Source organism: Plectropomus leopardus, chromosome 4 (assembly GCF_008729295.1).
Source record: "Plectropomus leopardus isolate mb chromosome 4, YSFRI_Pleo_2.0, whole genome shotgun sequence".
In the NCBI taxonomy this organism is placed as follows: domain Eukaryota; kingdom Metazoa; phylum Chordata; class Actinopteri; order Perciformes; family Serranidae; genus Plectropomus; species Plectropomus leopardus.
In genome coordinates, this window is record NC_056466.1 from 14,606,842 (window position 1) to 14,623,630 (window position 16,789).

The 16,789-nt window shown below is 40.0% G+C and overlaps 1 protein-coding gene across 1 annotated transcript in view; it reads right to left on the reverse strand.

The window, feature by feature from the left end:
* The window catches only part of LOC121941627 (ovochymase-2-like), a 28,396-nt gene that overhangs the window by 5,937 nt on the left and 5,670 nt on the right, over positions 1-16,789 (reverse strand). The window contains exons 4-17 of the mRNA XM_042484455.1: positions 16,080-16,220; positions 15,736-15,833; positions 14,209-14,335; positions 13,558-13,770; positions 10,867-11,082; positions 8,898-9,038; positions 6,830-7,075; positions 6,422-6,607; positions 4,396-4,505; positions 2,453-2,553; positions 1,499-1,776; positions 1,147-1,310; positions 496-679; positions 189-407 (exon numbers count right to left, since the gene is read on the reverse strand). Of these exons, the coding sequence (XP_042340389.1) occupies positions 189-407; positions 496-679; positions 1,147-1,310; positions 1,499-1,776; positions 2,453-2,553; positions 4,396-4,505; positions 6,422-6,607; positions 6,830-7,075; positions 8,898-9,038; positions 10,867-11,082; positions 13,558-13,770; positions 14,209-14,335; positions 15,736-15,833; positions 16,080-16,220 (2,424 nt within the window). The remainder of the gene's footprint in view (positions 1-188; positions 408-495; positions 680-1,146; positions 1,311-1,498; positions 1,777-2,452; positions 2,554-4,395; positions 4,506-6,421; positions 6,608-6,829; positions 7,076-8,897; positions 9,039-10,866; positions 11,083-13,557; positions 13,771-14,208; positions 14,336-15,735; positions 15,834-16,079; positions 16,221-16,789) is intronic.

Sequence of the window (16,789 nt, forward strand, 5' to 3'; positions counted from 1 at the left end):
TAACTTTATTAAATGTGTTGCTATTTTTTTTTCCCCCTGTAAAGTTGTACTCCCCTCACTATGTTGTCGCGGCTAGTAATGAAACTGCAGTATCTGCAGTGTAGCATATACCAAAGTAATTACTTTAATGAATGACTCAGCAAATTCATTATTAGCTGGAGGGGAAAAAGAGGCAGATATTCACATACCTAAACTTCCTGCTCTGTCTCTGAGGCTGACTTTGTCATTTAAGCACATCTGACTCTCCTCCAGGGAGAAACTGTGGAAATGGAGGTGGACCAGTTTGCCAGGGGGCACCCGGATGTTCCACTGGCAGCGAGCTTTGTTGTTGTAGCTGCCAGGGTAACCCATGGAGGACAGGATGCCTGCTGAACCAGTCATGTCCTTTGGCCCACCACAGCCAGATGCTACACAGAAAAAAATGAAGGTGAAATCCAGCAATATATTCTGCCTTTGTTCCTTATTTGGGTCAGAGTGGACCAGCTGGATTCATACTGTGCTTGTTGTACATGTCTCTGCGGATGACATTTTGGATCCAGGGGATGTAGGCAGAGGAGCGGGTGAACACAGAGGGCTTCTTATTCATAATACATCCAATAGGGCCGAAGCTGGTTATACCATGAACTTCCCAAGGACCAGTGGGGGTGTCCTGGCACACCAGCGGACCACCTGAATCTCCCTGTCAAAGTTATCAAAAACACCATCAGCATGTTGTTAGATACCATCGGAGCATTGATGGATTACTGAATGGACCGACTGGGCAAGAGGCCCAAAGGTTTAGACACTCTCCCTGGTCGAAGGAAAGGGGGAGCGTCAAAATAACCACAAAGAAACAAAAAACAAATATAAAGAGATACAAAGTGACTACAAAGCTATGCAAAACAGCTCAAAAGACAATCACAATGACAACAAAAAAGTAGCATAAAAACCACAGTAACACAAAATGACAACTAAGACATAAAATGACAACAAAAAGACACAAAATGGCTACAAAGAGACACAAAGCAAGCAAAAAAAAAGGGCTGCAACTATAAATGTCAGGCCCCTGTGTATGCCTTCTGCATGTCTGTGCCTAGGAGCCCTCTGTCTCATAATCTGCCCATGCATCTGACTTAAGTTAGATATGTGAAAATTGACTTCTTTTACCTGACAGACGGACTTGAGCTCATCAGGCAGGGTGTAACCACAGCAGATCATGGAGGTCTTGACCTGAAACCACCAGTAATCCATCCTCTTGCAGGTGTCATGCGGCACAACAGGCAGGGCGACCTGGTTTAGCTTCTCTGCAACTTTAGCATTTAGTGAATCACCTGATAATCAAAGAAAACATTTTAGACACACTGTGGAGCATGAACAGAGGGTGTTTGCACATAAAGTCCAGCAGAGGGCGTGCAAACTATGCAACTATAAATATGTAGCATATGAGGGGTGTTTCCTGAGGTGGTGTAGTATTGTATTGCGTAAATGAATAAAATTGTGTGTAGGCATGAAACAGCACCGGTCTCGTCTCCCCAGCCGGTGGCGTAGCACTTCTTTCCCCCAGGCAGGACTTCCTCCTCAGAGGGAAGGCAGGCGTATGAGATCTCATCACTGGGTATCACCTCCCCGTCCAACCTGACCAGAGCAATGTCAAACTCCACTGTGGGCACTGTGGGATACTTGAAGCCCTCATGGCGATAGATACCAGTCACATTGAAGCAGTGCTCACTCGGCTCTGTGTAAGTCAGGTTGTGTTTGCCGAGGCACATGCGCCAGCGCTGCAGCTCATCAGCATAGCTGGAGGGGAAATCAGCAGATTAATTAATAGTAATACATCGCAGTTTACAGTAAACACACAGTAAGCAGGCCACCTTGAGATACATACACAGTCACTGCACCATATGAGCTGACTCTAGATTTACAAAAGGAAATACATTTGTACTGCAGACAGCATATTCTGACTTCTCTGTGGCACATAACCTTGTATACATCCTTGCTCGCAGCACAAAACTGTATATGAAGTGCACAGGCTCCTCTGTGCACCAGCATCTCTCACTACTGTAGACCATTAGCTGAGGCGTTGAGGCATCCCTAACAAGGCACTGCTTTTGCACTATAATAAGCCTGAGGTAAAAGCTCAGACACCAACAACTGCCTTTGGAGATTACACAAATAGGCTTCCAGGAAGTTGGAGAAAACTTAGCGGAAAAAGTGGCAATAAAAACAGGAATTACTGTACAAAGCTCTTTTTATGTTTTGCTATTTTTTTTTAATTTATTTTGTCAGCATCTCTGCATTTTTGGGGGGATAATGATAGTTTGGAGAGAGAGATGAAAAGCAGGGGGGAGAGGATGATAACCCTCTCTTTTAAATAAAGGAGTTTAGTAGTGTCAACTTGAGCATTTCCTTTTTTTAAAAAAAAAAAAAAAGAAAAAAGGTAATGTATGTGAGAATGACAAAACAGATCATTTACTTTATGAAGCAGTGGGCTGCTGTAAGTACCCAGTTCTTGTGAATTAGAGTACCACCACAGGTGTGGAAGAATGTGGGCTCTGGACGACTGGCTGGCCAGACCTGTTTGACACATACATACAAACATACACACACACACACACACACACACACGCACATGTAGTGACAAGCAGAGAATAATTCATTAAAGATATTGAAGTCAGTTTTTGAAAGTGTATATCGATGCATCAGTCAATCATCAATATGACATATAAAAGGGACAGAATATAATACAAATTACTTCTTGATATGCCCTGCACTTGATTTAAGAGTCAGTTATAAACTTCAGTGCAAAATAGTGCCATAAGATATTTTCTGGGTTGCTAATATACACCAATATCAGCTACAGTGGAAGTCATGGGAAGAGAAACATGTGAGGCCCATTGGAAGATCTGTATAGCTCAGTTATGAAATCAGTTCATTTGGAATAGAAAAATGATTGATTCTTTTTCTAAAGATATATGCACATTGATATGCAAACCAAGGTTTATTGAAGTTTTTTTTAAAAAAAAAGAATATGTCAATATTGGCTTGTTTAAAGAATCAGGACGAAGGACAATGACTTGACAATGTATGGACTAAAGCAGTGGTTCTCAGGGATCTGGGACCCTGGGGACCCTTCAAATAGTTTCAGGATGTCCCCAGGAAAATAGGTATGAAGTATGATGTTGCACATAATTTGTTTAACGAGAAAATATTTATATGTACTTATGTATTCAGCTGAGATCTGTTTTTTGTCTTTGACTGTTGGAACTGGTTGGCATGTTAATGTAGAAAAACAACAGATCTGTTTAATGTACTGTGCAAACAATATAAAAATAAGTTTCATTTTGTTTTTTTCACAGTGAATTGCACAATTCTTTGTTTAGTAAGATAAAAATAGAAATGGATTTTGTTAACATGAAAGATTCACAAAGATTGAGATATCTGCTCACATAAAAAACATGCAAATTAGCCAGGTATCCAGAGAAAGCCTGAGAGACAAGAAAGACGGCTCATGTTCGAGATTATCTGCAAAGGTCTGGTAATTTCTCATGAGAGCAGTTAATTTGGGATGGTGGTTTGTTTTATTTTGAATTTTGTTTTTGCCTTCGGTTGATGCCTTCGGGCTTTTGGGAAGGCTGAACTGAGTATCTGTAAAAGACTCTTAAGTCACTTTGTTTTCAATCTGTCACTTTATTATTATTAAGAGACTGTGTTTTCCTGTTTTTTGAGATTTCTGTTTCTGCCTTCTTCCCCGCTATGCTGCCTTCCCCTCGGATGTCCATCTACACAGCTGTCCTGCATCAGCCTCGTTAGTCCTTCCCTGCTCCTCATTTTTCCCCCAAACAATCAGCCTCCTTTCTGTTCTTCTATTCACCTTATTCCCCTTACCTGAGCTTCATCCTCTCATCAGACTAGTTTGTATTTAAGTCCTGGTTATCTGTTCAGTCTTTGTTGGATCTTTAATGTGGTCACGAGATCTTTAGTTTGCTATTTCCCTGCTCCAGCTCAGAGTAATTTCATTGAGTCCCTGTTGCATTCTTCTGAGTTGGGTCCACCTGCTCAACACCTTATAACAATATGTATACATTATGTTATATATTGTAGCATAATGCATTTTTTCTTGGAGTTCTTCTTCGATTTTCTCATCCTTTCTCTATGTATATATAATATAAGAGCAATTGTAACATCTCCCAGTATCCCAGCAGGGATTGATACAGTATTTGGAATCTAAGTCTGAATATTGGTTTCTTGTAATCCCATTTGGGCCAAAAAAGGCACCTAAAAGATACATGGATAAGAAAAAATGAATAAATTATATGACATTATGAATCAACAAGAACTCTCCTATATCTGAATCTGTCCTTTTGTAATCACTGATCATCTGTGCGGTGAATTCTTGTATAAGCGATCGTCTCTCACCTGCATGGACACCTGCCAGGGCCAGGAGTGTGGCCTGGCCTCCTCTCCGTTCACAATGCGTGACACAACAACAGGATGGATGGCTGGTTTCCCACAGTCATTGGGCCAGTCTGGGAAACAGACAAAAACATTGTAATCTATCCTGTGTTTGGTTACATGTATTCATTTGTTTGTTTGTGTATCAACAAAGCCTGAATATACAATACATATCTGCAGCTTACAGATAAGCCCTTGTGTGTTGTTGGGAAGTGGCCTTCAATAACTGGTACTTACACACTTATTCATATTTTTAAAAATAATTTCGCAATCATGCCAGGTTGTCACTGTTGTACCTGTTTTTTTGGGTTTCACTAATCTCTGCTGTAATGTTTTTATTCAGTTTAAATGCAAACATAATATCATGCTCCTGCTGTTAACAATGGGTCCATGGGGAAAAAAATCCCATTTTCACGCCAGAATCCTTGAAAATATCTGTATGCATAATAAATTTCTTTTTGTTGTCCAAGGAGTTGACTAAAATCTTCTCAGTCACTCTTATCTCACATTTTCTCCCCTCATCTCTCACTCAGTCTTTGTCTCTTTCACCCAGCTCACAGGGCACCTCTGGTCAGAGGCTGGGTAGAAAAAAAACCCCAGAGGCAGCAGAGTCCATCTATAAAACTCTATTTCAGCAATTGGCTTGGCAGGCGCCTGGGCCACCTGGGGCTCATCGCTGGGTGAAGAATGAGGATCGGGTGACAGCCAGCTCGGAAGGAAAGTGAAGCACTGGGCTACTTCACATGGTGTTCTCAGCGCATCATATCACCTTGTTTTACTGCACATCTGGGCGCAGCAAGGGGTAGACGTGAGAAGAGGAGGGTGTGAAGACAGGGAGGGGAGGAGAGGAAGCATGAATATAAGGTAGGCCTCTGTGCAGCTGTTTGAAACTTAATGACGGTCATCGTGACGTGATAAATACAGCTCTGCTAACCTGTGGTTGTGTGACATAGCGGGGGAGATCAGGAAACTCAAAATCTCAAATGTAAGGCTGAATCATACAAAAACAATATAATATCTCACATTGGAGCTTAGTTTTTGGCTCGACTGTTTCCAACATGGCATCTGGGTCACAAACTTTCTCATTTTACAGCTAAACAGTACACTAAAATATGTTTCTGAAAACATTTTGAAGTGTGAAATAGGCACTGCAGTAGCAGAATCTTGATTTCTATTTAATTAATGCTCCCATTCAGACTCCTCGGCTTGGATTGGTTGTTTTTATTTGATTGCTTTGAATTTCTGCATGTGTCATTAGAAGCACTACAGGGAGGAGGAGGTACATTATTTTTTTAACAGATTATCTGTATCATGAACTGCTGTCAGAATATAGTGACAGTTTTATCAAATATAATAGAAATTTATTCATATGAAAGTTTCCAACTGTAGTTTTAATGTTAAAGCTGCATTAATACATTTTAGGCCACTTGGAGGAAATATAAAAAGCTGAAAATGCAACATGTCTTTTAAGTCACTGCCATATAAAGTTATTGTATATATATGTAAGCAAACAATTTTACACATCAGTTGGTATGACCAATATTAACTTTCATTTGTAATTGTGTGTTTGTTTATTTGACAGAACTAAGTTCAATATTCACCTTCCTTTTAGCTTGTTATCCAAGCAAAAATACCTGCAGATAAATGTTCACAAGGTCATCGCTAACTTTTTCTGTCTGCTGTTTGGTGCCGAGCAGGTAGTTTATCATGAGTTTATCAACGTTTAGAGCTCAAAACAGCTGTTGTGTTTGGAAATGAGGTTGATGACAGATGAGTTGAGGGACAGAAAATGCACCTAAAGAGGCCAGATGCTCAGAGGAGCTGAGAAAAACTGCAGTCAGGGGAGTTCATCACTACGAGCGACCCCTTTTACATTACACATCATCAAGTAATCCAATGTTGATATAAGAAATTCAGATCAGAGCAACTTTTAACATTGTAGAGTAAAGCAGATGTTAACAAATGTATCAGGCTCATACGGATACTCCACCTATGGTGATGTTATCCCAGGGGTTGGGTGGAGCAGGCGGCTCAGTGGGAGCAGGCAAACTGGGGTCTGTTGTCCAGTAGGCCCGGAAGCCTTTAGCCTCAGTAAACAGGTCTGAATGGAAACGGATCACCAGTCTGTTGCCTTTTGTCTTGATGGTAGGAGGCAGCTTAGTCCCACAAAATGGACCTAAAATGAAATAATTAATTGTCCATTATAAGTAAACTGACAGAAAGGTTATACAGTTCACGCTATGTGATTAGTAACCATGTAAATATAGTAACAGTTTGATTAATTGGGATTAAAAAGGTGTGAAATAATTAATATCTGCATTTTGCTGCTGATTTTAATGTGATGGACTATCGTGAAAAATATAAATGGTTTTGGGATCAATTCCACAAACATACTTACCGTGCTTTTGAAGCAGTGCATTAGTCAAACCATTGATGTCATACACTATTATGTTATCATAGCATTTGGACGTCAGGAAATCTTTGGCTTCTAGGTCAAAGTGGGTGAACTTCAGCGTGATTTTTTTCCCCAAAGGCACAGCGATGTTCCACATGCACTCGCTGTTAGCTCTGTAGTTCATGGGCCAGTTCTGGGACTTAATAACTCCTGTTTCCTCTTTGGAGGAAATGCCACAGCCCTGGATTTCTGAAAGAGGAAGAGGGAGTGATTGATGTGTGCTCGTAATTAGATAGTGTAGCTGACCTCAAGTATCTGCCTGTGAAAAGAGAGATTCTTGTGTAAATCTCATCATGACAAAATGTAAACAGAAGATCATGATGTAGTAAAGGCTTTTAATCATCAGCTACAATATTACTTTTGTAACTGGTGGTGAAATATATTTACATGATGTTTTGCAGAGTATAAAAAGTAATGACACACAGAAGCATTTCTGATTATTAACATGGGCCATGGTGGAAAAGTAACTGATTACATTTACTCGTGTAAAATTAGAATTAGAATGGTTTACAGGTATATGTATCAGAAATGTGGTCAATAATAGGTTTTCTTTATTTGATTTCAGAGGGAAATAGTAAACTTTGCACCGTTCTAAAATATTTTCTGTTCAATATTTTCCATACAAAATCCTCAGCTAATGAAATATAACTGATATTGTTATAGATTAGACAGAGAATCTCAGTATGTTTGCCTGGGAGCCACTTTTGCAAAATGGCAGGATGTCAGGGTCAGCTCACCAGATATAAGTAAAATTTCTAATAAAATCAGATAAAATGAATAAACACGGCAAATCCCGTCACAGCAGCCCACACAGGTCAGGATAACATAGTTTCTAAAATTTGAGAACGTTCAGACCCCAGATTTTCCCTTAGACATTTTTTTTATACATAAACAAGCTCTAATATTATATGTTTCATGCACTCTGGCACCTTATTTACTTTTAAAAAGTACCAAAAAAATCCCCAGTGTAAATTGTATCTACAATTAATGTATTAATTTTATTTATTTATTTATTTATTCCAATGTAAATTAGAAAATGGCCAACTGGCCAACCTGCACCCTATTGCAGGCCAGATTTAGGCCACGTGGGCCATAAGTTGAGTATCACTGCATCAGTGCAGGTAAAATGGGTTGAAATGGGTTTGTTTTCTGTTTTTCTGTCTGTGCACTTATACTTTTGATACACAAATGCATTTTGCATTTAATCATTATGCATTTTTATTTAAGTAAGAAGCAGGGCCTTTTGCAAAGGAGCAATTCTACACTGTTGTATTGCTATTTTATAAATCTTTTTATTTACTAGATAAAGTTCTTCTATTAAAGTTCAGAGTTGAGCAAAGATTCCTCTCTGTGTTACATGGCCATCATCGCACCATAAGAGTTTGGTAGCACAGACAGTCACACACACACTCACACACACACACACACGCACACACACATAAAAGACTGCAGCACATAGCCAATAAATCCTTAATCAGTTCCATTATTATATCACAAACACACAATCAAGCGAGCAAAATACATAAATTAAAACTTTGACCCCTCTCACCCTGCCCACCACATCTTCCAGCTGATGCCCTTTAAGAGGCGCTGTAAGTCCCTGCCCACCCTATCATCCAATTTCAAACACAGCTTTTCCCCACTGCGACAAGGACTCCCAAAACCTCTTACTAACCCTGAAAGTTCCAGCAACATCAACTGTGTGGTCCTTAATAGATGATTGATAAACTGATTTTACCTTCTGCATTTGAGGTCTTAACTGATTTTCATGCTGGATCATCATAATAAAGAAAAAGATAGAGGAGATTTTATCTTGCTTTTTATGCTTCATACTGTACTCTGACCTGTGCTTTCACAGAGTTCACACTGTTTACGCAATGACTAAGCTGTTGTACATATCTGACAGACGAGTGAGAAGTTTTATGGTTCGTCTTAATGAGGTTTTGAGCTGCTTGAGCAACATGTGCCTCAGGTGTGAGTGTGTTTCTGTGTATGTGTGTCTTGGATGTACCTGCAATATCCTCAGGATACACAGCTTCCCACCTGGCAGAGAATCCTCGGTCTGTGAGGCGACTGTCTGACTGGAAGCTGACAGATATCGTGTCACTGGCACTGACCACCAGCGGGGGGAGAATGTAGCCACAGTGTGTGCCTGAGCGAGGAAGAGGAAGAGGAAGGATGGAGGTAAAAGATGAAGTTCATGGATAGAAAAGGCGCAGAATAGATGTATGGTTTGTATAAGATGGATAAGAGCAGAGTGGTAAATACTGTAAGCAATACTGGCTGTAAGTAAGTGTGATGCTGAGTGTGTCGGGTGTGGTTAGTGGTTGATGGATGGGGTGGCTGAGACACTAACAAATGAAGGTGACTCTACTGTCTGAGTGTGACCTCATCAACACAATATCACGTGAAAAACACTGTTTCTAGCAGGAGCTTGTGAGCACAACAAACAGCATAAACTGGTAATGTTTCTCGCAGGACGACAAGCAAATTAACAAGCAATGTCCCAAAAAACAGCAAGAAATTATTAGAAAGTTACAAGAAAATGACCTGAAAATGAGCCAAAAAAGCAAAACCCCCCCCCCCAAAAAAACCAACAACAATTAAAAAACAAGAAAATGACCCCTCAAGAAAGAGCTCAAAATGTATTATTATTATCTTTTTACTTTTAACATAATTTTAAATATATAATTAGAAGAATTATAAATATACCCCCCCCTTTTTTAAATCTTTTTTTTGTAATACCTAAAAAAAATCCCCTGTGCTAATTTTTATATCATTTCCATGTTACATTTTAGTAACAATTACCTTTCAAGTTTTTGCAGTTTCCAGGACATTTCTTGCCAAGTTGCTCATTTTTTTCTCATGTTTTTGAATGACATCAAACAAATTTTCTCAGGTGTCAGAGTTTTAAATGCTAGTGAATAGCCTCTGAATGCTGCCAAAAATCTAGGCGTTAAAAGGTTAATGCCATTAAAATGAATGATGCTGTTGATTTGTGCGGCTAAGTGATGCTGTAGCAGCAAACCCTGAGTGGACAGATATGAGTTACGATGTGGTTAATTAAAAACAAGTTTTCATTCAGATAAGTAATACTGTGTTTTTTCTTCTTTTATAAGTTACGTAGTCTTGCTTTAAGGGATCTTTAAGGCTGGTGGGTTTTCAGTCTCAAACCAGACCTTTAGCTATTTTTCATCTTGTGTTTTGCATATAATGACACACCCTCCAAAAATAACAGTAGGGTTTGAATGCACCAAACTCATCACCTATGTGTACTTGTACCTCAGCGCTTTAGTCCTTGAGAGCTCAGCAATAGATAACGCTGTATCAGCCTCGCTGCAGCCACTGAAGTGAATAATGAGGGGAGGTAATTTATAGTTTGCTGGGCTCTTTGCTAAGAAGATCCTAATCAACAGTTTTACAGCAGGGGACAGATATTGAGCTCTACTGTAGCGCTAGAGCTGTTAGTAAGGTGCAAAAAAGTCAAAGTCCTCATATCTAACAACATGTTCTGAACAGAGGTGTATTAACTGCAGTTTGTTATGTTGCTTGTTTGCTGTGCTTGTCTTGGTTTCTGAAGTTTCAGAGGAGGGGGAGTTTATAACCTCTAATCCATAGAGGATGCTATTTAGGGATTAAAAAAAGATACAGATGTTGCTGAAAAAGTGAACATTTTCTAAGAAGATCTGAGATGCATTCAGGTGTTAAAACAGTAACAGTAAAAGTATGCAGATATGCAGAATGTGAAACTTGAAAACTGTAATTAGAGGCTCTGTATGCAGCATTCAGAGCACTTATGCAACAGCATTTTTGCTATGTAAAGATATAGCGGAGTAATAGTGTTCTGAGCTGGGAATGAACTCACTTTTCCTGCGTTTACCCTATGTTGAGCTTCAGTGTTTTTAGTAATATTTTCTTAAATATAGGAATAACAAAAACAAAAAACTGTAAATAATGTCAAAGATTAAATTATGGCTCACCTAATGTGTTGTAATTATCTGAGATGATCAATTTGTCCTCCTTGCACTGTCCAGTCTCTCCTGTGATGGCTATATCAGTGATCTGCAGTTTAACCAGGAATCCTCTGGGCACAGATATCTTCCAGGAGCTTCTCAGATGAGGAGGATATGGATTTGGGAAACCCAGTGACTGGATCACTCCTTTACGCCCCTGAAGGATTACTGGACCACCTCCTCCTGCCCATGAACAGATAACAAAAGCTGTGTTTTCTGCATGTCGGAGCTCCACTTAATACACCATTTTGTCTTTTCTTTCTGTTTTCCAAATGATGAGAACAAGCTTGCTTTGAAACAAAACTGCCCCCATGAACAGGTTCATCATGTAGTACCTTAATTGGCCACTGGAGAGAACTGGTCTGTCTGCCAATTGCTTTAGTATACTGATAAATAGATAAACCTCTGGGGGTATCCCCCCACTCCTACGCACGGAGCTACTTGCATTCATCCTTATTTGGCAGCTCGATTAGAGCTGCAGGGAAAACTGCAGGAGGAGGCATAGAAGTTATGTAATGTGTATCAACAAGCTTTCATTGGCCAGGAAACAACCCTCATAGATCATCTGAGCAAATAGATAATGACATTATAGTTGAGTGTGCATCAAGAGAAAACTGATTTGATCTGTCTGATAAATAGCTCTGAAGGTGAAGGCTGTGATGGACGATTTTCTTGGAAAGCTCGTTCAGCAACATTCATATTGATGCTGTTAGCTGGTTGTGAGGCAGCCAAACATATCTGACAGAGGTGGAGCAAAAGTCATTATTTTGCAGGTCACATGTAAACAAATCATCAAATGTAATATCATTTTAATAACAGATTTATACTATTAAGATATTCAATTTGCAACTATCATTAATTATTATTATCATTAATCATTTTAAATTTTTTTTTTTAGAAAAACCAGATTTTGCTGCAGAGAGAGCGCTCTTGACTTTCACACTACTCTTCGGTACAAACAGCTGCGGACATGCGGGAAGCAGTACAGAGGAGGAGAGAGGAGAGACCTTCTGCTTAGAGGTGATAAATTTACAGCCAACAGCAACTTAATACCATGCAGTCTCTGGCTTTTGTTTGATATCAAACATCAAAACAAATGATGCACATTTATGACCTATCAATATCAATGTTAGCTTGTTTACTGTATTACATTAATGCCGCTGTCACACTGAACATCCAGCTGAGCCAATTCAAACTCAAAAACTTTGAATGGAAAACAAAACAAACCATCAAATATTTGTATGTTTGTAGCCAAATCTGATTTGACTAACATAATTGTGCACAGAGATGAGTTGTGCACAGCCCTAATTTTTTCTGACTTCAGTAATGGTTCGCTCATGCAACTTAATTAGATGCTGTCTTGAAGACTGGTTCAAACAAAGTGTACCTGGGGAATTAAATGTTATCTTGCTGTCACACTCTGCTGTCCCTCTCACCTGCTGCTGTGGGTCTTTTCCACTCACCCCACCTCCGCCTCTCTCTCTACCCAGCCACTCCTCCTCATCAGCCTCATCACTTCCACCTTCATCTCCAATCAAGCCAGTATTTAAGCAGCCTCACTCCACTCACTCTTTCCTGATAGTCTTCGCTTCCATGTCTGACCTTTAAGCACTCACTCTCGGACTGTTTTCCTGGTTTCGTCTCGGCTCGCCTTTGACCCCCTCTCCTCGTCTCTGCCCCAATAAACCTAAAAGCCTTCTGTCCCCGACAAAGAGCTTTGTCTGTGCACTTCCTGGTTCTCGTCTGCCTGTAGCTGAGCGGTGTTCAACTGCTTCGTCGAGAGAGATTGCCATTCTTCCAGCCATCTTCAGAGCCTCCCACCGAGCGAAACATCTCGTCTGTGTCAGTGCCTCTGGTGTTTATTGTTTTGATCGTACTCCGCTTCGCTTCCTGCCTGCCTGACACCAACTCTGCTTCCTCCTCAACCACGAGCCCTGCCTGCCCCTCCTCATAGTTCCCGCTTTTCCCACAAGTTCCCTGCTGTTAGTGTTCCTGCAGCTTACCTGATACATTCACCTGCCAGTCCGCTCCACGTTCACCGTTTCCCCACCCGCACTCTGAACTACCACCTGTGAAGGTGAGCTCACCCCAGTCCCTCTATGAACTCTGCTCCACCCCAGAACTGATAACTGTCCTGCCTTACCTGCAGCCTGATTATAATACCGTTTGCTCCATTAAACCTGCTAAAAGATTAAATAAAGGTCATTACCAACAACTCACCTGCTCTGTTGTGCTGCAACTGGGTCCTACCACACCCTGTTACACTTGCTGGGAATTAATACTGTTAACTTTAACATTTTAAATGACATACTTTTAATCTTTTGACTTGGTGGAAGTCATCAATTATCTTCAAATCAAAAGGCTCAAGTCCAAGTGAGGAAACAAGTCATTGAAGAACGAAAGTCCAAGTCAAGTTGCAAGTCTTTTTATAATTTTGTCGAGTCTTAACTCATTAAACTTGTACTTTGAGTCCAAGTCATGTATAGAGTCCATCCTGTAACATCAGATGTGTATTTCTACTGTACCAAGACAGAGAGGGGTGAGTTGGTTGAAAAGGTCAGTTGAGTAAATGTGTTTTCTCGCTCACACTTATTTATTTATTTTTTTAAAGTGAACAAGAGATTAAAAAAAGCATATACATTTGGATCGAATGCTTACCAGAAGTTGTTGGAGGTGGAGAGGTTTGTGTGGTGGCTGTTTGTGTGGAGGGTCTGGGCGTGGTGGGTTGGGGTGTGACAGGTGGAAGGCTGGACTTGGTGAAAGTCGCGCTGAACCCTTTAGAAGTCAAGGTGTTATCTGACTTGAAGCGGACCACCATTGTGTTTGTCTTGGACTCCACTGTTTTTGGCATCATGTTCCCACAGAATTTACCTTCAATGGATTATATGGGTGTTAAAAAGTGAAAAAGTGCTAAACAATCACAGAAGCCTGCGCAATAGCAAAATCAGACAATTTACAATTACCCAATGCTGCTTTAACAATAAAGTCTATGCAGACATTCAATAAGTTTAAAATAGACTCCAGAACCTGTCTATTGTACAACTCCCCAAACTTTTAATTGATCTCATCTTTTATTCATGCACCTATATAGTTGACATTGCTAATGTAGAACAAAGGCCACAGTCTGAAATTCTTTGCATTATTATTGCTCACCCATCTTTGACATAATCTGTGCTCACATGTGAACATATTGTTGTATATTTTAAAATCCCTGTTAATCTCACACATGCAAAGCACATTTATTTTTCTCAGAAGCTTGTAGTCCTGTAATCCTCACTGCATAATGGAAATGTGTAATGTCATGCTTACTGATTGAAGAAGAGCCAGCCTCGTGTCCATCGTAGACCTGAACAAAGTCTCCACAAGCCTCAGGGACCAGGTCAAAGGAGGTAAACGTCAGTCGAACCTTCTCACCTTCAGGCACTGTGATTCTCCACTGATCCAACATAGAAATAAAGCACACACCTATTATTTGTGCCTGGATAAACAGATTTCCCCAAATAATTTCCCCCTTTTAAACCTCATGGTTGCAACATGAGTTGCATTTTGACACACTCTGACTAATAACTAATTTTTATCACTGACTCTGCTCTTGTTTGGACAGGTGGCGACCTGTCAAGCTAAAGCAAAGAAAGATGAAATCATGATGACAGCCAAATGAGACCATATGACTCCCTGTCCAAACCCAGCGTGCAAACCCTGACATCAAAATTGACTCTGATTTAATTAGATGCATTCATCATCGATCAAGACCACAAATGCTGTCAAGATGATGACGCTGAGATCCATAACTAATGGATTTACTTTGAAATGCTAATCTGAAATCTTTAGGTTTGTTTAGTACCACATGCTGATCCATACTAAAACACAGGGTGTACAACGCTGCGGTAAATGTGATATGGTATGGTTCAATATTTAGGACATCCTTTTATCATTGAGTTGCAGAGGTAAATTCAATAGATTTATAAATTACATGATTTTAAACCTGAATTCACCTCATCAAGACACAATCCAAATGTTAGAAAATATCAACCCCTTTCACATGTTGTCATGTGATTAATAAAGTCATGTATAAACATTGGGGCTGTCAAAGGATCTTTTTTATTTGTGATTAATGGCACAATTTTAATAGTTAATCGCAGTTAATGGCATTATTAATCACATGTTTTCAATTCCATTATTTTGCATAACAAAACTGTTATGAAGTCCATATTGACAGGGTGAAGCCATTCTTAGCAGATCATCTCGCTGAAGAATCAAATGACAGCAAAATACTGCGGGCATGTCTATAAAGGGGAGCCTCATGGGTACCCACAGAACCAATTTCCGTTCAGATATCTTGAGGTCAGAGGTCAAGGGACTCTGGAGCGTTATTTAGTCCCCTTTCTGAAAAGCTAGTGGTACATAGTTGGCTCCTAAGGTTTTCTATTTTCACATGATACCAGTATCATCATTGTAGCTTTAAAACTCAGCCCGAGACAACCTCTTAAACACAGGAATATCGGCAGATGTTTAACACGATTTAAATTGTTATTGTAGGGACCTTAACTGCATTGTCAGTAATGCCTTAATGCTGACAGCCCTAATAAATACACATTTTAATAGCTTTGGGGGAAATATTGGTCACTTATTAAAGAGAATATGTTCCTGGTAATGTAAATTCTGCGATTAATATTTATTTCCAGTCTGTGCACACGGTGCAGTATGATGTACTTCATCATCCTCAGATAAAGGTCAGCTGCGCATCCTCAGAATTAAAAAAATAAATGCCATCATGTAGCTGTCATATTTGCTTTTATTGCATCTATTTGCTGTGGACTTGGTGTATATGTGTACCTGATATAGTGCTCCGTTTGGGTAGTTTTGCTCTGGGAAGCCAGGGGTCATCAGATCCCCCTGGTCACCTTGGACAAAGCCACCAGCTCCGGCTATTTCTGTCAGCAGGGATGGAAGGCACTTCAGCTCCACAAACACCTCAAGGATACCAGTAATATACCTCTCCACCACCACCTATCCATCCCCTTTCTCATTTCCCTTCTCCTACTCCTCTTTTCATCCAGCATCCATTTCTACAACATTTACTTTCTAGGTCAATCATACACTCATAAGACAGACATCCAACATTATGTCAGAGCCAAGGCAATTTTCTTGCTGAAATGGATTTCCACTCATCTTCTTACCTGGTGCGAGCTCTGGAGCCACGGCTTTATAATGAGCCTTGAATCCTTGGTCTGTTTTTTGGTCATTGGTGTCGAAGTACACTGTCAGGTGGTTTGTGAGCGACACCACCGGCTTTGGCTTGGTGTAGCCGCAGTATTTACCTACAAATACCACAGAAGTTATGTAGAAGGTGACAGTTCGATTTCACACAGCTTATTTCTGAATGCAATCAAAAGTAGGGTTAATCTTCTCCACAGAATATCACCGAAAGATCATGAAGCTGTTAATGTCAGTGTTGCGGCCAGACCCCCTGGTTGTCCCTGCTAGAATAAAAAGGTAGTTGCCTTGTTGGTATCCGAAAACAAACAAAATGACTACAAGATACAAAAGGATACAAAAGATACAAAATGACCAAAAAGCAACAAAATGACTGAAAAAAACAAACACAAACTGACACAAAATTACTAGAGGGAGAAAAAACTACCCTACAAGATATAACATGACTGTAAAGTGACAAAAGACAACTACAAAGAATCACAAAACAACCACAAAGACACACAATTTCCACACAAGAGACACAAAATGACCATGAGACACAAAACAACAATGTAACAATAAATGACAACAGGGCAAAAAAAACCCCCCACAAGTTACACAACATGACCACAAAGTGACAGAAAATGACAACAAAGACACACAAAAGGACCACAAACTGACCACAAAGATACAC